This window comes from Kogia breviceps, chromosome 14 (assembly GCF_026419965.1).
Source record: "Kogia breviceps isolate mKogBre1 chromosome 14, mKogBre1 haplotype 1, whole genome shotgun sequence".
Lineage (NCBI taxonomy): Eukaryota > Metazoa > Chordata > Mammalia > Artiodactyla > Physeteridae > Kogia > Kogia breviceps.
Genome location: NC_081323.1, coordinates 11,199,046 through 11,221,640, shown reverse-complemented (window position 1 = coordinate 11,221,640; position 22,595 = coordinate 11,199,046). Strand labels below are relative to the sequence as shown.

The following is a 22,595-nucleotide window of genomic DNA, read 5'->3' as shown; positions in this document are numbered from 1 at the left end:
TATGGGTGGTTCCAACTCCCCCCTTTCCATATTTTCTGATTTTTTAAAAAACCACAATTTTGACTTACTTCACTCTGTATGACAGACTCTAGGTCCATCCATACCTCACTACAAATAACTCAATTTCATTTCTTTTTATGGCTGAGTAATATTCCATTGTATATATGTGCCACATCTTTATCCATTCACCTATTGATGGACACTTAGGTTGCTTCCATGTCCTGGCTATTGTAAACAGAGCTGCAATGAACATTTTGGTACATGACTCTTTTTGAATTATGGTTTTCTCAGGGTATATGCCCAGTAGTGGGATTGCTGGGTCGTATGGTAGTTCTATTTATAGTTTTTTAAGGAACCTCCATACTGTCCTCCATAGTGGCTGTATCAATTTACATTCCCACCAACAGTGCAAGAGGGTTCCCTTATCTCCACACCCTCTCCAGCATTTATTGTTTGTAGATTTTTTGATGATGGCCTTTCTGACCAGTGAGATGATATCTCATTGTAGTTTTGACTTGCATTTCTCTAATGATTAACGATGTTGAGCATTCTTTCATGTGTTTGTTGGCAATCTGTATATCTTCTTTGGCGAAATGTCTATTTAGGTCTTCTGCCCGTTTTTGGATTGGGTTGTTAGAGTCTGTCATACAGAGTGAAGTAAGTCAGAAAGAGAAAAACAAATACCGTATGCCAACACATATATATGGAATCTAAGAAAAAAAAAAAAGGTCATGAAGAACCTAGGGGCAAGATGGGAATAAAGAGCAGAACTACTAGAGCATGGACTTGAGGATATGGGGAGGGGGAGGGGGAAGGGTAAGCTGGGACAAAGTGAGAGAGTGGCATGGACGTATATACACTACCAAATGTAAAATAGATAGCTAGTGGGAAGCAGCAGCATAGCACAGGGAGATCAGCTGCATAGCACAGGGAGATCAGCTCTCGGTGCTTTGTGACCAATTATACTCCAATAAAGATGTTAAAAAAAACAAAACAAAACACCATGATTGTGTCATTTGATCAACAAAACACTTAGGAACCATGTCAACCAAACTGCACTTGCTATTTGCTTTGCCTGGAACACTCTTCCCCAGATAAGTTACATCAGTCATGCTTCCTCACCTTCTCTAGGGCTTCAGTTATACGACACCTGATTGAAATAAGGATCAAGGATTCTCTGAGAGTGGGAATCTCACTTCATAGTATTCCCTAAGTGACTAACTTTAAGTGGTCTGTGTTCTTTAGTGTTACCAAAACTTGTTCAAGTCAAATGATCAACAGCAAAGTACAATAGCTCCCATGGCTAAGCCCTTCACTCTTGAATGAAGTTACACATGTGACCTCTATTTCAAGTTGCTCTCTTTGGCAAGATAAAAAATGTGCTTTCTTTTCTTTTCTTTTCTTTTTTTGCTGCTCCTCGGTTTACAGGATCTTAGTTCCCCGACCAGGATTGAACCCAGGGTCCCAGCAGTGAAAGCGCCAAGTCCTAACCACTGAACCGCCAGGGAATTCCCCCAAATGTGCTATTTTTTGTGTCAGATCTTTAAATCAGGTTGGATTAATTATTTCAGGTAACTGTTCCTCTTGTAAACTTTAGCAAAGAACATTCTTATAGGTGGAAATGTTCCCTCTTTATCTAACAACCAGGTCTGATTAGGAAATTTTTTTTTTTTTTTTTTTAATTTTTTGGCCACGCTTCGCGGCAAGCGGGATCATAGTTTCCCGACCAGGCAACGAGCCCACGCCCCCTGCACTGGAAGCACAGTCTTAACTGCTGGCCTGCCAGGCAAGTCCCCCTGATTGGGAAATCTTCATCCAAATATCACAAGCTCATTGCTATTAATTTCAAAACAGGTAGTGAATTCAACTTATATCTTTCTGACGCTTGATTTTTTTACTTCCGAAGTAGGGGAAAATATTATATTAGTAATGAATCTTGCACTTCCAACAGGTATTTCCATTGGATTAGACATTTAATTACTTAAAAACAAAGCATGCAAAGCTCATATACACAACTGCACAACAACAAATGAGTCACTTAAACTTATTTTAGGTTAGTATTTGGAACAGTAAATGAGCACCACAGAGGACAAAGTCAGCTTTTCGTTGTTACTTCTGTACTGATGTTACAGGATGATTCAATTATAAAACAGGCATCAAAACAGCTTAATAAATGAAAAACTCTGGATTGGCCAGCATCTATTAGGCAGTCTAGAAATATTCCAAGCACAAGCAGGAGTTGGAATATACATATGAATATCAGAATTGTACTATATACTGATTTATTATGATAAGCATTTATTCCATTTGAATAGCAGTTCTCAGCTTTTTTGGTCTCAAGACCCTTTTACACTCTTAAAAATTATTGAAGACTTCAAAGAGCCTTTGTTTATGTGGGTTATAGCTATTGATATTGTCCAAATTAGAAAATTAAAACTGAGAAATTATAAAAATATTTAATTCATTTACAACTAACCACAACCAACCATTATGTGTTAAGATAAATAACATATAACTATATTTTCCAAAGAACAAAATTAAACTAGTGAGAAGAGTGGTATGGCTTTACAGATTTCTTTAATGTCTGGCTCAAAACAACAGGAAGTGTAAAGAACTGAGGTGAGCTGGAGAATACACATCCTGTCTAAAGGGGACAGTCACTCCTTTGCTCTGGCCAAATGTCTGTGGGTCAGATTCTGCTTATGGGACACCACTCTGCAACATCCAAGGTCACCTAATTGTTCTCAAATAACCCTTTGAGCCCTAATATCCTAGGTTTAGCTCAGAGGATATTTTAAACCCTCTGAGGGTAAGGGTAATAAGTAAAGGTTGATAAACGTTGTAATCTGGCATTGGGCAGTTTAGTACTCAGTTAACCTTTATTTAGCAAAATCTCGAAGAATTTAAGTCCACAAAGTGGATAGATTTTATTTTTTTCATTTTATTTTTAAAATTTATTTATTTATTTGTTTATTATTATGTTTGGCTGCATTGGGTCTTTGTTGCTGCATGCAGGCTTTCTCTAGCTGCAGTGAGTGGGGGCTACTCTCATTGCGGTGCGTGGGTTTCTCATTGCGGTGGCTTCTCTTGTTGCAGAGCACGGGCTCTAGGCACACAGGCTTCAGTAGCTGCAGCACACAGGTTCAGTAGTTGTGGCACACGGGCTTAGTTGCTCCATGGCATGTGGGATCTTCCTGGACTAGGGATCGAACCCAAGTCCCCTGCACTGGCAGGCAGATTCTTAACCACTGCGCCACCAGGGAAGCCCCTGGGTAGCTTTTAAAGAGGAATGTTACTTTTTAATTCATTCTTCCTAAGCCATAAACTTTTATTTTCACTCAAGAATTGATTAAAAGCGAAGTCTGGGGAATAACTACAGCTAGCAGAAATCAGGAACTGCAAAACCTTACAAATTATGAAGTGATTCATTTAGCTTTTTTTTTTTTTTGCGGTACGTGGGCCTCTCACCGTTGTGGCCTCTCCCGTAGTGGAGCACAGGCTCTGGACGCGCAGGCTCCGTGGCATGTGGGATCTTCCCGGACCGGGGCACGAACCCGTGTCCCCTGCATTGGCAGGCAGACTCTCAACCACTGCGCCACCAGGGAAGCCCCTAGCTTTTTTTGATATTTAAATAGAAGTGGCTGATTAGCACCTGGTTAGCTGGTATACTGAACTCTATCTAGTAAGGAACCATCTAGGGTTCACCATGTTTAATGTGTGTAAAACTTAGCTCATTCCACCTTTACAAGCAAAATCCATACATTTCAGGACTGCAATTTTTTAAAATGTTAGCTACGCTTGTTATCTGTTTGTCAAAATTTCCCTACCCATAAATTTGTTAGTAATATATATGTACATACACTTTCTTTCAGTACAATAAATACCAAACACTTATCCAACACCATGCTAGACCTTATTGGGGCTATGAAAGAAAGAAAAACAGGAGCTTTGCAATCAGAGTATAAAGTCTCACTATGGAAACAAGATACACATACAAAGTTCAATAAAACAAAACAGTATTAAAACGTATGAGAGAAATATAATCATAGGGCAACGTTTCTTAATCTTTGAGGGGGTCATAGACCCCTCTGAATGTGATGAAAGCTAAAGAGGTGGGGCCGTGTTTCTAAGAGGACTTTATCCTGAGGGTAATTAGTGGGGAGCTGCAAAAGGCTCTGAGCAGGGCAAGAGATAAGGCAAATCTCCCAGGTAATGTTCAGGATGGGCTGAAGGATTAGAGGCCAGGTTAGGGATGTGTTACTACTAACATCTCAGGATACAAAGCCAGAAGCATTTGCTTAGAGCAAATACTTGTGACAACGGAACAAGTTATCGAACTTCTTATAAGCTGAGGTAGGTGGGATGTTAAAGAGATTTAAGGCAGCACATATTAATTTGCATGACTGTGGTGATGGTTCCCATTTTTATTAAAAAAAACCATTAAAACAACTGGCCTTTACATGGTAGTCTTTAGATAAATATTCGTTGAAAAATAAAAAAACTGAGCAAAGGATAAAAAGGTATGCACACTCCATTTTATAAAAGATAAACACAAAGTCAACCCATGCTTCCCCGTATGTGTATACTCACATAAACAATCTTTAGATGCCACGGAAGTAGAATCACAAATGTAAGGATACCTGGTTGACCACTCTATTTTTATTATTATTATTTTGATGTGGACCATTTTAAAAGTCTTTATTGAATTTGTTACTATACTGCTTCTGTTTTATGTTTTGGTTTTTTTGGCCGCAAGGCATGTGGGATCTTAGCTCCCCGACCGGGGACCGAACCCGCACTCCCCGCACTGGAAGGCGAAGTCTTAACCACTGGACCGCCAGGGAAGTCCCGACCACTCTATTTTATAAAGGCTGGTCAGAGGAATGGAGAAGTTACCTCCCACAAATAAGAATCAGAATATAATTTAGAGAAAATTCTATAATCTCTCAGCAGAGGGTTAAGACCAGGAACCTAGGCTCAAATCCATGCTCTGCAACTTTCCAGCAATCTAGCTGGGTGACTATGCCAAGTTACCCTTGACCTTCAGTGTAACAGGGATCCCGATACTCCTTGCCTCTACAAGTGGTGAGGAAGAACCAATGAGGTAAAACCTATAAAAGCACTTTGTGTAATACCTGGGACAGGGATTTTTTTTTTTTTTTTTTTTTTTTTTTTGTGGTATGCGGGCCTCTCACTGTTGTGGCCTCTCCCGTTGCGGAGCACAGGCTCCGGACACGCAGGCTCAGTGGCCATGGCTCATGGGCCCAGCCGCTCTGCGGCATGTGGGATCTTCCCGGACCGGGGCACGAACCCGTGTCCCCTGCATCGGCAGGCGGATTCTCAATCACTGCGCCACCAGGGAAGCCCCTGGGACAGGGATTGAATCACCTTCATCGGCACTGTACTATCCATCGTAGTATAAGAAACAAAACCCCTCACTTGATCCCATATCCCCTTCTAGCTACCATCTCATTTCTTTGTTCATTTTTAGCAAAAAATCTCAAAAGGGCTGTCTAGACCCCTTGTTTGCAATTCTTCACTCTACCTGCACCTACTCCAATCAGGCTTTTCTAGCTAGTCACTCACCCAAACTGCTCTTGTCAGGGGCACCAAGCAGCACCCTCTAGCCAAATCCTGTGGTCAATTCTCAGTCCCCACCTCAAGTTCCTGGAGCTCTCAGCAGCACCCATAACTCCCTCCCGTAACTCTCTTCCCTTAGCCTCAGGCTCTCTTCCTACCTCACTACTTGATGGCCTCACCTCCTTGACCTCCAAACACTGGCTGCCAGGCCTCAGGGCACAGCCTACTGACCGCTGCTTTCCTGTCTACTCCCCAAGTGATTTTACCCAGACCAAGGAAGCTTAATAACTCTCCAATTTATATTTCCAACTAACTGCCTTCTACACATCTCCGTTTATATGCCTCATTGGCCTCTCCAACTTAAAACATTCCAAACAAAACTCCCTTGCACTCCTCAAAAAACAAAAAGTACGCACTCTTCGATCTCCGTATATAGCACAAACAGATTTCTACGGCTAGAAATCTTGTAGTTATGATAAGAAATCTTTCTCTTGCACCCCATATCTAACCCATTTCCAAATATATCCCAAATACAATCATCGTCACCATTCCCACTGCAACCACTGTTAAGTTAGATCCCATCACTCCCCTTCTCAAAGCCCTCCACTGGCTTTCCCTTACAACTAGCATCCAAACTCCTTATCTCCCCCACAGAGCCCTACCTGTTTCTCCAACATCATTTCCTACCACCCTTTCCCTTGCTCCTCACCCTCCTTGAGCCATACCATCCTTTTTGAAGTTCCTGAATAGGCAACCTGACTTTGCTTTTGCACTTGATGTTCCCTCACCCCAGAATTCTCTGTCCCCGAGCTGGGAATGGCTGGCTGGCTGGCTGGCTCCCTTATTCTTCATCTAAGCTCCAACTTCCCATTCCCTTATCTTGCTTTATTTTTCTTCACAGCATCATTACCACTTGACATTTTAAGTGTATTCTCTTCCACTTCATTAGTTGTTTACTGTCTGTCTCTCCCATCTGACCATACACTCCCTGAGAATAAAACTTCGTCTGTTTTGTTCACTGCTAAATTTCCAATACGTCAAAGAGTGCTTTGCCAAAGCATGTACTCAAATGCTCGCCGAATGAATGAATGGGTGGCCGGGTGTTAGCTAGCGATGTTATTTCAGAATGAATAATGCTCAACGTCACAAAATTCTAACTCTGGTTTATTTCTGGAAATATAGCAGGGAAACATTCGTAGCACTATTAAAAGGGAGTCTAATACTATAAAGATTATCAAAGGGGCTTAGTATGGATTTCAAGTAGTCCAAGAAAAGTTATAATACATTAAATTTTGAATATGATGATCTTAAGAAACACAAATCTTCAACTCGGAGCTGGACAGTCTGTGTAGGTCCTCTAAGAGCCCCCTTACCCCCAGCCCCATGCGCCTTTACCTTCACACAATGTCTGTGCTGTACCTTTTCTTTTTCTTTAAATTTCATTTTCTTTCTTTTTTTGTTGTCTGACTCACTCTTGGAGCTTCTCAAGTTAGAGTTGTGACTCATTCAATTCTACCTCCCCAGAATCAGGTATGCTACCTGGCATGTAATGGTACTCAATAAATGTTTCCTGATTGAAGAACAGGCAGTACCTCTTCCTTTCCTACTGTAACCTCTCATATGGTCTACTGTGGCCAAAATACTGGACACTGATACCATATAACTGAGATACCTCAGGTTCTTTGTTTTGAGATAATTAAAATTTGGTAAGTAGTTTTATTTTTTAATGAAGTGTGATCAAGACTTTTTTTTAATGAGGGAAAACTGTTTTTTTCCCCCAAACCACACAAGTCAAGGATTCTTCATTATAAATTGAACTTTGTTTCATAAAATATATATGAAAGCATGTTACTGATATTTCAAACCATTTAGAAACTGCATACAAAGTTAATACATCAATACTTTCTACAAAGCAAGAGCATTTAAACTCCAAATGACCCTTGTTCTAGAACCTCAGGGGCTACCCCAGGGACATAAATCCAAATATTGGTGGAGTTCAGAGCTCCTGCAGAACTTGTGAGTGTATCAGTCACAGGGAGGACTTCATTCCATCCCAAACGGAGAGAATAAGCTCAAAATCATGATATGTTAAACAAAAGACTTCAGTGAATATATTAAAAATTAAATCCATATATGTCAAAAACCAGAAGCATAACAGATCAGAAACACTCAGTGATACTCTAACATATTTTCTTCCTATGGCACTTTAATCCATTGAATCAAGCTAAATTTTAAGATTCCTAAAATATGTGTGTTAATCTGACACCTAAAAGGCAGCTGAAGGAACAGCTTCAGGAGGCAATATAGAGGATGTAAAAATGGACTCTTGTTAATCTTAATAAACTATAACTATTGAAAGGTTAACTATGAAAATGTTAAGATAACTCTACCAAGGTGCTAAAATAACGCAGTAACCCAAGATTTTTAAAAAGAAAACATTTGTTCCTGTTACTTCAGAATTCTTTTTTCCAGAAGGATTTTTCCTGGATTTGTGTCAGTATCAAAAGTCAGCCAGTTTTTCTCCTGGCTAAATATAAACTGCAAAGTCAGCAGCTGCAGGATATTACAAAGAAAATATGACAACCAGGTTAAAAGAGTATGAATATTTGATAGGGTTTTACACCATGTCCTAGTAAAACATTTAATGCAGTAATTTGAAACACAGCAACATATTAAAATATTTGTGGTACAAAAAGGATTTTGAAGCCCTTTAAAACATCTTTTTGGGAAAAGCATTGCCACAAAGCAGCGGCTATTACAGCACGCCAATCTTGGAAAACCCTGGCCTGGCCTGGGTCTTGATTTAAAATGGCAGAGCCTCACAGGTTTCTCCTGGAAAGAAAGCTGCTAGTTGAAACTGGTCTGGTTGCCCATTCAGGGAAGACACTGAACTGAGCTAGGAGTCTGGTGCTGCTACCATTCTGAAAATAAGAAGGCCTGGAAGGTGATGCACCTGGATTAAACGTTCTTGAAAAGTCAGGGGCAGGTAACTTTTGTTTCTGAGCAAATGGCAAGTGCAGTGCAGTCTGGGTGCCTGGTTAGGGCCTGTCTAGAGGAGCATATTTCTTCTCTCCTTCTATACAACAATGATTCTCCAAGTATGGTCCCCGGACCTGCAGCCTACACATCGCCTGGGAACTGGCTAGAAATGTAAATTCTCTGGCCACACACCAGAACACTACACTACATTACACCATAGAACTATCGAATCTGAAACTGAGGGTGGAGGCCAGCAATCCATCCAACAAGCCCCCCAGGTGATGCTAATGTATACTAGTTTGAGAATCACTGATCTGGGGGAAGAAAACAGCGGCAATCTATCATTCTTTACAGTCCAGACAATGTGACAACAAAGAGCTGGTGACAAGATGCAAGACCCTGGGTTTCTCTGCTGCTGGGGTGACCAAGGCCAAAGATCAAATTTTCTCTGAAAGGGGTGGAGACAAAGAATAAGGTGTGGTAAGTGTCTCAGAACAGTCAAGGAAGGAGAGAAAGAGTTACTTCTATGCTAAAGTCCCTCTATAAATGCAAACTAATCAGGACAAGAGCTTTCCTTTTTGAAAAGCTGAACAGGCACTTTTGCTTCTGCCTTATCAGATATAATGTTTCTCCAAATATGTCAAATTTATATATTTGGCTACAGCAAGATGAGACCCTGGATTAATTCACTGCAACATTCAATATTTATTGAGCACCTACTCTATGTCAGGGACCATGTGGGTGCTAGGGACACAGCAGAGAACAAGACATAATCCTGCCCTACTGGAAAGGCGCAGAAAATGTGGAAAAACAAACAAGAAACCTTCAGATAAGGTTAAGCACTTTAGAACAGAACAGAGATGTGATAATGAGTGAGAAGACTATATTGAAAGGGGTAGGCAGGGATGGACGTTCTGGAGAGCTGAGACCTGAAGAAGGAGAAGCAGGCAGTCACAGGCAGGCAGAGCATTCCTAAAAGGGGAAGAGCAAGAGTATAGGTGTGCACATCACGTGAGCTCAGGGGCAGGCAAGGCCAAGACCACGGAAGCCCTTGTGGGCCATGTTAAAGAGATGGATTTTATTCTAAGTGCAGCAGGAAGGGCCTTCTGCAGAGAGTAGCAGTTTCTGTTTTCTTCTCTGTAAAAAACCAGTCTGCCTCCTCTATAGAGAATGGATTAGAAACGGGCAAGACTGGAAGCAGGAGGCTTTTGCAGTCTTTTAGGCAAGAGAAAGGTGGTACTGGTAGGACAAGAACGACAATAATGCCGATGGAGAGAAGGAGGATTTGGCATCTATTTTGGGGTTACACCTACTGAACTTGTACTGGGTGAACGTGACAATGAAGAAAGAATCATACTTGGTGTCATTACTATCCACCCATGAAAGAACTAATCCGCCAAGGTAGGAATGTCAACAGACCTGCCAATGGCTGAAGGAACTTGAGATGCCTAGCTGGAGAACAGGCAACAGGGGCTGGAAAAATGGTAATATGGCCAAGGGCATATGTCCTGGAGCAGAGCTGTCCCAGTTCTGTACCCTGGTTTGCAAGTCACTGGCTCTGAGCTTCAGGCAAGTCATTTCTCCTCTCTGGGCCTCAGTTTCCTCACCTTCACAATAGATACCTGCTTCAAAGCGTTGCTGTCAGAAACGAGATGATGTATTTAATACAGTGTCTACCCATAGTTAGCCTTAGACGTGCAGCTTAAAAAGAAGTCTGAAGGGCTTGCATGTCAATGAAGACAAGGACTGACTTTGTACATGACATGAGGGGGACCTAAGCCCAACGAGTGTTGAGTTATTGATGTAAAGTATAAGCAAGAGCAAGAAGTGGCCTTCACTCTCATTAGACAGCACATTACCCAGAACGGGTAAAATGTGGCCAGGGATGCTATAAAAAGAGCTCCTGCTACAGGTGGCAGACGCTTCTCATTAAAGCCTGTTCTCTCATCAAGATGAAACACGCCAAGACTGAGGAAGAGCACATGCCTGAATCCATGCCTTTCCATTTCCTTCCTAAGGCACTGGAGCAGGTTGGGGAAGGAAGTGGAGTCAAAACCCCCTGGGCTCTAATCTGAGTGTCATCACTCCTCAGCCAGCCACCAATCTCCCTCAGGAATATTGGAGGGCAGGCCAATACTTCCCCTGGTGAGCTCACTAGGTTGTGGACAGTTGGATGAGATGACATAGCAGGTTAAGTCGAGGTACTAGGAAACCTCTAAACCACTATACATAATATAAAAGTAACAGTGTTAACACCTCTACTTCACCAAATGTGCTGCTCTATACTTCCCTGGGGCCTTTCAGAATTAAAGAGAGGATTCCTGGGACTTCCCTGGTGGCGCAGTGGTTAAGAATCTGCCTGCCAATGCAGCGGACACGGGTTCGAGCCCTGGTCCAGGAAGTTCCCAAATGCTGCGGAGTAACTAAGCCCCTGAGCCACAACTACTGAGCCTGCGCTCTAGAGCCCATGAGCTGCAACTACTGAACCCGCATGCTGCAACTACTGAAGCCCGTGAGCCTAGAGCCTGTGCTCTGCAACAAGAGAAGCCACTGCAACGAGAAGCCCACGCACTGCAACTAGAGAAAGCCCGTGAGCAGCAACAAAGACCCAACGCAGCCAAAAATAAATAAATAAAGGTGTCTACTCTTTAAAAAAAAATAGAGAAAGGATTCCTGACTTTACATTTTCTATTCTACATTTATCAAACTACTGTAGAGCTACACTTCAGGTGAGAGAGAGGGAGGGAGGAAGACAATATGGTGGGGGGAAGAGGGTGGTTTTAAAGTTATTGTGAAAGGGAAAATCATGATCATCAAATTGACCCTGGCAATCCGTAAGTGGAACAATAGATTGTAGTGGCCCAACAAAGCGTTTCCCCTCCATCACTAGAGCAGACTGCTGTTTCTTCAGCTGAGTACAACATGAAGAAGTTCTCTTGAAAGCAGGGCCCATGTTGTACAAAAGGCACTTAGCTACAACCGGCACAAGAAGATGCTCACACAGTGAGACACACGGGAACGAGACCAGCTAAGAGACTACAGGTTCTCATCTGCCAGCTCCAGCTCTTTGTAGGCAATTCCCTTGAATGGAATGGAAGACTACGTAACCTCCACTGCCCATAACCTCCACTGCCCATTTCGTTAAATGTTCATAAGAGGAGTGAGCGTATGCAGCCACTCCAACGTATGCGAATTTAAAATGTAAAGGGCTTACTTTGATGGCACTCCGTTTCTGGTTTACTGTCAGGGCAGCCTGTGGGATGCTGGGTGAGAGGAAAGATCTGGCAGCCAAGGGCTACTCTTTGAGGCCCTGCAATCCTGGCCAAGGCAGGAGGAAGTCACCTGTCACAACACGAGCATCCTGAGGATTCCAGTGGGTTTCCACAGTTCCACCCTCTAAGATCTATGAGGAAATCACACACTGCAGAAGCAAAGGAGGTGGGAAGCTGTTGTCACCAAGTGTTGAAAGCAGTGACCACAAAAAAATAAGTTCAGCCCTTACAGGAACTCAAAGGCTTCACAGCTGTTTCCTGGCAACCAGGGGCACAGATTAATCAAGAGGTTTGTTCTAAACCTGTCTAAGGGAGGCCTCAGGGCCCCTGACCACACCTGAAAGACTTCTCAGGGTTAGAAAGCAGAGAGGCCTGTACACTCATTTTAGTTTAACCCAAATATGATCTTCTGCTCTCTCCCTTAGCACTCTGCACTCCTCTCCTCTCACTGCCTGAGAGCACTGGTCAGATCTTGTCATTCCTCTCTTTTTAAGACTCTCATTCATTCATTCAACAAACATTTATGAACGTTTACTTCAGACCAGGTACTTGTTCAATGGCTTTCTTCCACACTGAATAAAATCCAAACTCATCTCTCTCCAACTCATCTCTTTAACAAGCCTCCCTTGCACACGGAGGCCTTTAGCTTGTTCTTTCAACATGCCAAGCTCAGTCCTGCCACAGGGTCTTTCCACTCAGTCTCCCTGTCCCCTGCCTGTGACACACACTGTTGGCTCCTTCCATCATCTGTCTCAGTTCAAATACCCCCTCTTGGAGAAGCCTTCCCTGACCACCTCTCCAGATACGACATCACACAATTTCCTTCATAGTGTTTACTGTTATCTGAAATCTTATGTACTCCTTTAATGGGCTTCTCCCTGACTTGAACAGAAGCTCCTCAAGGACAGGGCCTATGTCCATCTTGTTCACTATTCACAATGGGACACAGCAAATTCTTAATAAATACCTGCTGAACAAATAGACAAAGGAGTTCTGGGAAGCCCATTTTAATGCAGCTCAAAACCTCTTCCATGTTATCTAAACCGTGCCAAGTGCTCTTGTATGCCGCTAGACGGCAGCTGACGATGGTTTATCTGACCACCACAGCATTTATGAAGCACTCTTCATCTGGCAGGGCTGCAAGAAGTTAGAATAAAGGAGCTGTTAAACCGGATTATAGGTAGCCAATCTCAAGTGACTGCCAAGGGGCTGAGCTGCAAAGCCACCACAACACTGGCTGCTGCAGGCACAGTGTACCCCCAGTTCAGAGCAACCTGGCAGGGGTGTTATTCTAGTGAGCCGTTTCCCACAGCAGTCTGGCCTGACTCAGCCTCTCTCTTCTGAGAATGTCTGTGGCAGTCTCTTGGTAAATAAACTGACTCAGCACCGTTCCAACTGAAACCAAACCTAGGAAAAAGATGTGTGGTTTCCTCATCCTCCAGGAAGACCCCACTGCTTTAAGTGTAAAAGGCAGCTTGGGGTAGGTGACTTCAGTCAGATCCCCTACTTCCAATTCCTTCTATTCCCACCCTAACAATCAGACAAAGATGGCTCCTTGGGATACTAGAGGGCTAACATCCTGGAAAGACAGACTCCCCTCACCCTGCTCGCTTTGGGTCACCAACCTTCTCCTAACAGCGCTGCTGCGGCCTTAAACAGCTGGAGGATTTCAGTACCCAGGCAGGTGGTCCTGTTCCTTTCTTCCATCAGACGTCAACCACTGTCACCTCATCTGGGAGGACTTCACTGGCCAATTTCACTGCCAGGCACCTCAGGGGACACACCCTCCTCACCAAAAAGGGGGACACTCTGTTACTCCCAAATTCTGCACTTCCAGAATCTGCCTCTCCTGCCTCATCAGCCCCTCTGCGGGGCCCTCCCCAGACAGTCATCACCCTGCCTCTTCCAGAAGGCCTTGTGAGTCCATCCCCTGATGCCCAGCTGTGAGTGTTAGCTCTGAAACAGATCCTTCAGGATGTGATCCTCTGGTGCATCTTAGGAACGCACAGCAGTGAATCCAGTCTCAAAGTCAATGCTCCTTCCCTTTACCTACCAGGGCCTGGAAGGACTCCCGCTGGCCCACAGTGTAGCCCCCTCCTTCCCTCTTGCACCTCAGCTTTCTTCTCCAGTCACCCCAAGACTTCCCATTTTATTTGTTCCTCTCCCCATAACCCATCCGGCCACTGGGGAACTTCTGAGCTGAACTCCCATATGTTACCAACACCCCAAAGAATGGGAGAGAGACAGTCTCCATAAAACACACACTCCTAGGGTATGTTTCCCTCACCCAACAAAGGAGATTTTTCTTCTCTAAAAAGAACATCTCTGAAACCTGACCTTTTCCCACTCTCACCCACTGCATGGGGCTCCCAACTCATCTGTTCTTCACCCAATATCGCAAGCTTCCACTAACCGCCCTACTCGGAGCTAGGGGCCTGGCAACGATGGGGTCATTTCACTTTCAGCTGCTCCAACCAAATCCCTCTGGAATCTGAGAAATCCCTTTCCTCTTCTCACGTATCCTATGGAGATGCCCTTCATCCCCCCCGCAGAGCAGCCACCCCAAGACTCCCCCTTTCTAATCAACATACAGATTTCCTCAGCTAACCCAAGCCCCCAAACTAACACTGGAGCCCTGCCCTTTACCAATGGGGGATCCTCTCAGTCCCCCCTCACAATGCTGTTTTCTTCCCTCATCCATCCTGAGGGGCTTCTCCGAAGTCCCCGCCAAACGGACATCCCAAGGCTCCTCCCCCACCCAGACACCCAGCACCCCAATAAAGGACTTCCATCCATTTGGGGACGCCTCCTCGTTCTCTAGGGGACCCCTCGATCTCCCCTAAAGAGCCGCCAGCCCCGGTCTCCTCGGGAGTGCCTCTGGGCTCGCGCCTCACCCGCTCTGGCCGCTCCGCTGCGCCGCGGGACCCGGCCCTTCTTCTCAGCAGGGCCCTCACGCCGCCCGGGGGAGCCTCTGGGCCTCGCCGCGCCGCCCACAGGCCCCTCAGGCCCCCGCCCGTGCTTCCGGCCACCGCCTGCTCCTCCTCCCCACTCAGGCCGCCCGGGTCGCCGCCACGGGGCCCAGGGGACAGAGGCATCGCAGAGGCCCTGGCCCCGCAGCAAGGGCCTTCGCGGGTCCCTGGCCCCCGGCCCGAGCTCATGCCCCCTCGGCCGGCCGGGTCCGGCGCCCCCGCTCACCCGAGCCCGTGGTGGCTGCCATCTTGCGTCGCTGTCGCTCAAAGGCCGGCCCCTTCTTCACCCCCCACCCGTTCTCCGAGCTCTTCTGCACATGCGTGTGCGCACACGCAGACGCCTCCGCTGACGCCCGCTCCGCGGACTGCGCGACCCGTTGCCGGGAAGGTATTTTTTCCAGCCCTTTTAGAGAGAGAAAATGTTTGCGTGCGTGAGGGCCCAGCAACCTGCAAAGCCCTCCAGGCTCTGGTGCGATGGAGCTATTGAGGTACTTGGTGGGGAGGGCAACGGTGATCAAACTTGGAAGGGTGTGACTGTGAAAGAAAAAGAAAAGAAAGCTTTTAAAAAGCGCCTATTGTCACAACCTATAATGGAATATAATCTGCAAAAAAACCCCACCAAAAACCAAAAACCTGAATCACTATGCTGTACACCTGAAACTAACACAATATCGGAAGTCAACTATACTTCAATAAATATAAATAAATAAATAGATGCAAGTTTATTTTTTTAAAGCACCTATTTTTGCCTGGGGCATTTTCCTATCTAGTTGGATCCTCACAACAACATCTCTACCAGGTCGGAGTTAAAGTGAAAAATGAAGGCGTGAGGGATTAAGCCATTTATCTAAAGTCAGCTGTTAAATGACTGAGTCAGAATTTGAACCCAGGCCAGATGTCTTGCTTCCAAGACAGATGCTCCCAGGCCAGAAGGGGCTTGTAGAAGGGCAGCTAAATAATTTGGGGCATTAAGGTGGCAGGGAAAGCATTCACCCATTCATTCATTTGTTCACTCTTTCACTCAATCCATTCATTCCATCGAACAAATATTTACTAAGCATCTACTATGTGCCAGACGCTGTCATAGGTGCTGGGGATGGATATACATACCTGAAGAAGCAAGCTCCTGCTCTCATGGGCTTAGATTTTAGTCGGAGACAGGAAGCAAATAAACAGGGAAAAACATAACTATAATAGGATAGAGAGTAAACCAGAGAAGAAGTGGTCAGGGAGGGCCTCCTATGGAAGTCACATTTCAACAGTGACCTGAATGATGAGAAGGAGGTAGAGGGAATGGCATGTGCAAAGGCCCCGGAAACATATACTTGCAAATGTTAAATCCAAGAAGTGATTCCTCTATGACATATGGTCTGAGACGCTCTTATATGGATATGGAAACAGGCTGAGAGAGGTGAAAGGATTGCCTCAAGGCAATCACTAAACAAACACAGCTAAACACTGGCTGAGAAAGGACCAGGACTTTCAGTACAGAGGAACAAGGAAGCTGGAAGCCTTCACCCAGTGCATCCAATTCATCACCTTGTTCTGACAGAATGCCTCCTAAGCATCTCTCTACTCCATCCACTTGTCTTCCACTTGGATGATCCCAGCAGCCTCCATTCTTGCCCCCATGTTCCATTCACCTAAACCTTTCAGTAGCTCCCCATTCCCATGGGATAAAATACAGACTCTACAAATTGAGTGACCACAGAATTATCATCCAACAATAACAATCAGCAGATTGAAAGGGGGCCTAGTATGGCCTTGCTGGGACAACAACCAGGAATCTCCAGGGCAAACCAGGATGGTTAGCCACCCTACCCACAATGCCCTGCACCTAGGCCAGGACTAGGATGGGGCCAGTGAGGGGTCTAGGGGCGCCAAATTTAAGGAGGCTTTCATTCTCCGATCCAGGCTCTGTACTTGCACCACCCTTCAAATGCGTGCCTCCCTAAAATCTGCACCCTGGGTGCCTCACTTTCCCCCTTCCCTGGCACTGCCTGCACCTCTGAGACTTGCTGTACCTCTCTAGTTACACTGGCCCTTTTCAAGGCCTCTGGAACACATGTCCTCTCCCTCCTCACGGCCATTGCCTGTGCTGTTCCCAGTCATTGTCCGCTCAGGGAAACTTTCCTTGATTTCTCCCACCAGGTCAAATTCAGCCATAACTGACGCTCCAAGTGCCACGTGCGTCTTCTTCCCAGCACTGGCCACATGCAATCATCTTCACATTATTCCGTGTATCACGTGATTCGAGTTTACCTTGAAGAACACAGAAGATATTTGCCCTGGACTTCGGGTCACTGTAAAAAGTCATATAGCAAGTGGGAAGCATTTGGGCTTCTAAGGTGGACTCACCTCTGGCGTGAAATTTTCTGGGTTCGAGTCCTCCTTCACCACTCACTTTGATGTGTGACTTGAGGCAAGGGACTTGAACCTCTCCTGGCATCAATTTCCCCTTCTGAAACGGGGAATGACGGTTATCAACCTCATAGGGTTGCTGTGGGGATAAAATGCGTCGATAAACGCTTTGGCACCGAGAGAGAAGGGGACACTAGAAGAGCTGACATTTACCAAGCTGTCATATCCGCCTTTTAATCCTCACAACTCAGTGCCACAGCTCCTAGGGATATCCCCAATTTAGAGGTGAGAAAACAGACTCAGAGATAACAGGTGGAGAAGTGACGATTAAAACACAACAACCCTCTTATCCATGATGCTCATAAATGTTTACTCGCGTAGATTCCGTGGTTCCCGTGGGGAATTTCTGTCAAGCAAATTGACGATAAAACGAATTTCTACACAGAGCGCCTCGCAGGAGGACTAGATTAAGCACGGCAGCCCGAGGCATGCTGGTAATTATAGTCCAGCGGGGTCGCGGAGCCTGCTGGGAGTTGTAGTCCTCCCGGTACTAAAGCGCTCTCGGAGAGGCTCCGCCCTCTCCCCGGTGGTCACCACCAGTCCCGAGCGGGATTCCACCGGCCCCTGCGCCCCATTCCCTCTCTGCGCTTGAACTGGTAGCTTCAGCTGTCGCGGATGTGAGTCCTGTTTTATCCGTTTTGTGGGAAGATTAAAATGGCTAATAGAAATAAAGAATTTAGAAAACGGCTTGACACAGAGCGAGTGCTATATAAGTATTAGCTGCTGCCGTTATTACTACAATATTATTATTATTTCCTCAATGACCCTTGCAAAGTAGCTGTTGTTATCTCCACATTTGTCAGATGTGGAAACTGAGACTCGGTGGAGTAAGATGGCCTTCCTAGGGTCACACAAGAAAGGAGTAAATTCAGGTTTGGAATCCAGTTCTTTTAACTCTGGGGCACTTGATGTTTCCTGTGTGGTGAGGGAGCTGAAGCCTGGAAAGTTTTAAGCAAAACGTAGGCGGGTTTGCATTTTCACAAAGTGCAGCCTGGCTGCCTCAAGGAAATTGAATTGGGTGGCAGCAAGACTGGAGGTGAGGGGTCCAGAGAGGAGGTGTGTCGGACACTGTTGACTGCCAGTCCGGTCATGACCTTCCGTGCTCACAGAAGCCTGATTTTGCTTAGGAGGCCGAACGTCCAGGTGTGAATCCAAGCCAATCACAGGCACTGCCATTTCCTTTTGCCAATGGTTGGTCCAGGGGTGTGCCTGTGATCTAGTTCTTTCTGGCCAGTGGAGTTGTGGGGGGGAGGTGTTTGGAAAGTTTCCCTCTTCTGAAAATAGCTGGGGAGAAAGCCTTTTTTGTCCCCTTTCCTCCTTCCTATATATGAGGTTATGATGGTTGGAGCTGTGGCAATCATATAGATACCATGAGGCACAAGCCTGAGGCTGAAAAGCCAACACACCAAAGATGGCAGCACAGAAAGATGGCAAGAGCTAGATAGGACCTGGATGATGTAGTTGAGCAGCTGAACAAATCCCAGGGCTGCCCACCTATAAGCTTCTTAAGACGTGATAATAAATGTCATTACTGCTTAAACTGCTCTTAAAAGTTAATTTGTTATCTATAGCCAAGGAAGCTGGCACAGTGTTCCAGTTAGGAGATATATGGACTTGGACTGTTCCACAGCATTCACTCAAGAACACTGTTCTCAACAAGGCGGGAAAACATCTGGGGAGTTCTGGAATCTCTGAGCTGTGACAGGCATGAGTAGCTTGAAAAAGTATACTGAAAATGTAAAAAATGCAATATACTTTACAAGACCTACAATATCATTTTTTAGAGCAATACTTCTCAAACTCTAATGTGCAGGTAAATCACTAGCAGTCTTGTTTAAATGCAGATTCTGATTCTGTAGGGGTGAGGGGTGCTTGAGATCCTGCATTTCCCACAGCCTCCTAGGGGATGCCGACGCTGAGGCACAGACCACACTTTGAGTAGCGAGGTTGTGGATAACATTATATAAAGTTTTATGTTTATATTTCCAATTCATAGTTAAGAAAAAACCCCAAATTCATGCTATAGTTTTTACAATACAAACTACAGAAAGTAAAGCTGAGAAACTGTTGACGGGAAGGGTCATGGGCACCCAGAAGACAGAGGATCCCTGGGGAGGGGTCTGTGGTGGATGGGATGTGCGACACATTTGCTCGTGGCATTTCATGGCACATACATGGAGTTATGCCTCCCTGGGGTGTGTCTGAAGTGTAGCATTAAGATATTTAATGTTTGATGTAGTTGCTAAAATACACAACCAAAAAGGGATAGGAGTGGGTAGGTAGGGGGTAATGGTACAATTCATTTATTCCTATATTGATGGACATCTGGGTCATTTCCATTGGCTTCTTCCTATACAATTTATTTCTATAATGTCTGAATTTTGTATCATCTGTTACTTTTGTGGTCAAGGAAAAAGGAATAAAAACCAGGGGTCTGGGATGGGGGGACAACCAAAAGGATGTTTCCTTAATTTATAAAGAGCCCTTGCAACTCATTGAGAAAAAGAGATCCCAAAGGAAAGATGATAGTCATAGCAAACATGTATGGAGCATTTAGTATGTTCCAGGAACATAGTGTTTTGCATATATTAATTCGTTTAATCTTTACAATGCCCTATAAGTTAGGTTCCCATCTCACGGATGAGGAAACTGAGACACAGAAAGATTAAGTAACTTGCCCAAAGTCACGTGCTTGTAAGTGGCAGAGCTGGGATTTGAACCCTGAGTTCTTAACCATTACTGTCCTGCCTCCCCCTCAAAATCGGAAAAGAACATGTACAGAGAAAGGAAATGTGGTAAGATACCAATCTCACTCAACATATTGTATTTCAGTGATTCTAAGATGCAAATTTTTATATTCAAACATCTCTGAAATCAGGATGGATGGTACAATCAATGATATCTTAGATTCAATGAAATACAGTAAGAGAAATGCAAATTAAAACCACCTATCAGATTGGCAAAGAACAAAACACTCGATAACACTCTGTGTTGGCAAGGGTGTAAGGCAACTGGCACTCTCAAAAGTTCTGAGAGTTTAAATGGGCATGGCCTTGGTGGAAGGCAATTTTGGCATGAGCTATCAAAATGCAGCACACAGACATCCCTGACCCAGCAATTCGATCCCCAGGAATTGACCCCTCACATCTACTGGCCCTTATGAGCAAAGACTTAAGGTCTCTGATGCACACAACAGCAGTTTGTATTACTCCAAAATGAAAATTATCTCAAAATTCAATGAGCGATGAATTACAAAAGTAAAGGTCCATCCTGAAGTTGGAATGTTATGCAGCTGTATAAAGGAATAAGGAAGCATTGATATAATACTGTCCCCAAAACATATTAAATGAGAAAAGGCAAGGTGCAGAACTGGGTATATAATATTCTACCTATTGTGTGAAAAGAGGGGGACAGACGTGCCTCTGTGCCTATGTAAGCGACTTGCAAGGGTCTTATCAAAATGATGGGCTCTAGGGAAGAGAAATGAGGGCTTGGGGGAACATGAATGGGGAGCACTCTAGACCTGGAGTTGGTAAATTTTTTTCTGTAAAGGGCCAGATAGTAAATATTTTAGGTTTTGTGGGTCGTTTGGTCTCTTGACTCTGCGGCTGTATTGAAAAAGCAGCCATAGACAATATGCAAATGAATGGCTGTGTGTCAGTAAAACTTTACGATTGACACTGAATTTGAATGTCGTGTTAGGAAATATTCTTTATTCCCCCCACTATTAAAAAGAAAATGCTAATGGGGACAGTAGAAAAACAGGTGGGCCAGAGCTGGTCTACTGGCCAGTCAGCTGACCCGTTTTGTTGATTATTCCTTACTTTACGCATGCATTACCTATTAGAAAATCATGTTTAGGGCTTCCCTGGTGGCGCAGTGGTTGAGAATCCGCCTGCCGATGCAGGAGACACGGGTTCGTGCCCTGGTCCGGGAAGATCCCACATGCCGCGGAGCAACTAAGCCCGTGAGCCATGGCCGCTAGGCCTGCGCGTCCGGAGCCTGTGCTCCGCAACGGGAGAGGCCACAACAGTGAGAGGCCCGCGTACCGCAAAAAAAAAAAAAAAAAAAAAAAAAAAAAAAAAAAAAAAAAAAGAAAATCATGTTTAAAAGGTTAGCTTGAAATTTTTAGATTTATCAAAAGGGGGTGGGGTTAATGTTGGGAGCAGGTGCCCTGCCCAGACCCCCTCTAAGGACAAGGCAGCATGGGGGGGGGGGGTAGATGCATGACATTTCCCAGTGGAGCTGGAAACCCATGGTACTGCCACCTGCCCCACTCCGCCACCAGATAGCAGCACAAATCCACCTAAAATCAGGCCGTCCCTGCACCAGCTGGGAAATTATGGGCAGAAATTGGCCTATGTACCTGTTCTATTTTGCCCACAGTATGTTTAAAGAATGGAGCCAGCATTTTAAAAATCTGGATTTTCTGGCTCCTCTTTAATCAACTGATATGAGTAGCAGCTGCCCTCTGGGGCCTGAGGTCTCCAGGGCATCCCAGTCCTGTGTTAGCTGCTATTTCTCATCCTGATGTGTTGCTGCTTTCTCAGAGGAGACACGTTTCTCACTGGCCACCTGCCTCACCTCCCTCCCTCCACTGGGGCTGCAGGTGCGTGTGAAAGCTGCTAGAGCTCAGCGTTAGATCAGGGCTCAGATTCCAGCCCTGCTACCTACCATCTGTGTGACGTTTGGTATGTTATTTGACCTCTGTGCCTGTTTCCTCATTTGGAAAAAATTGGGCTAAGTGTACTCACCTCTCAGAGCTGCAGGGACTGCTTGAGGGGACCCATGCACGGAGCTCTCCACGTCTGGCCTGTAGTTAAGTGTTCAGTAGGTATTAGTATTTCCTGTTGCCTGGCCCTCAATAGGGACGGGACTTTTGGGAATATTCCCATCTCACAAATGACCCCAACTTTCCCAGACCTGACCCAAAACATATGTCCCTCTGGTTTTGAAAAGTATTTTTCCAGTCCCTGGGATTCAGGAGCAGCAAGATGGTCTGAGTGTGAGGCCTGGCTCTGCCTCACTAGCTGTGTGGTCTTGGGCAAGTCACTTCACCTCTCTGGACTCAGGCTGTTTGTTCTTGCTGGCTTCTGGGGGAACTAAAACATTGGTAGGGCCTAGAAATATACGCCCAGCAAAGCCTGGGAATAGGAAAGCAACCCCTGCAGCCCCAAGGCTGCTTACCTGGTGCTGATTTTGGCTGTCTGCCCCACCCACTGCACCTTAAGTTTTCTTTTGGGAACCATCGCCCCCCTCCTCTCATCCTGTGACTTGGAAAGTGTTGATCCCACTCCTGCAACTCCAGGTGGATATTTCAGCCCTGGCCAATCAGAACACTTCACTACCACCCCAAAGAGCTGGTTCAGGGACA

The 22,595-nt window shown here is 45.1% G+C and overlaps 1 protein-coding gene across 4 annotated transcripts in view; it reads right to left on the bottom strand.

The window, feature by feature from the left end:
- UBE2V1 (ubiquitin conjugating enzyme E2 V1) overlaps positions 1–17,264 on the bottom strand; it is a 33,161-nt gene extending 15,897 nt beyond the window's left edge. Inside the window, exons 1-2 of one of the 4 annotated variants that reach the window (XM_059036092.2) lie at positions 17,159–17,264; positions 15,027–15,203 (exon numbers count right to left, since the gene is read on the bottom strand). In XM_059036092.2, the coding sequence (XP_058892075.2) occupies positions 15,027–15,203; positions 17,159–17,249 (268 nt within the window). In that variant the 5' untranslated portion in view covers positions 17,250–17,264. The other 3 variants (XM_059036089.2, XM_067012596.1, XM_067012597.1) reach the window with 3 other exon arrangements.
- Positions 17,265–22,595: the final 5,331 nt, after the last annotated feature.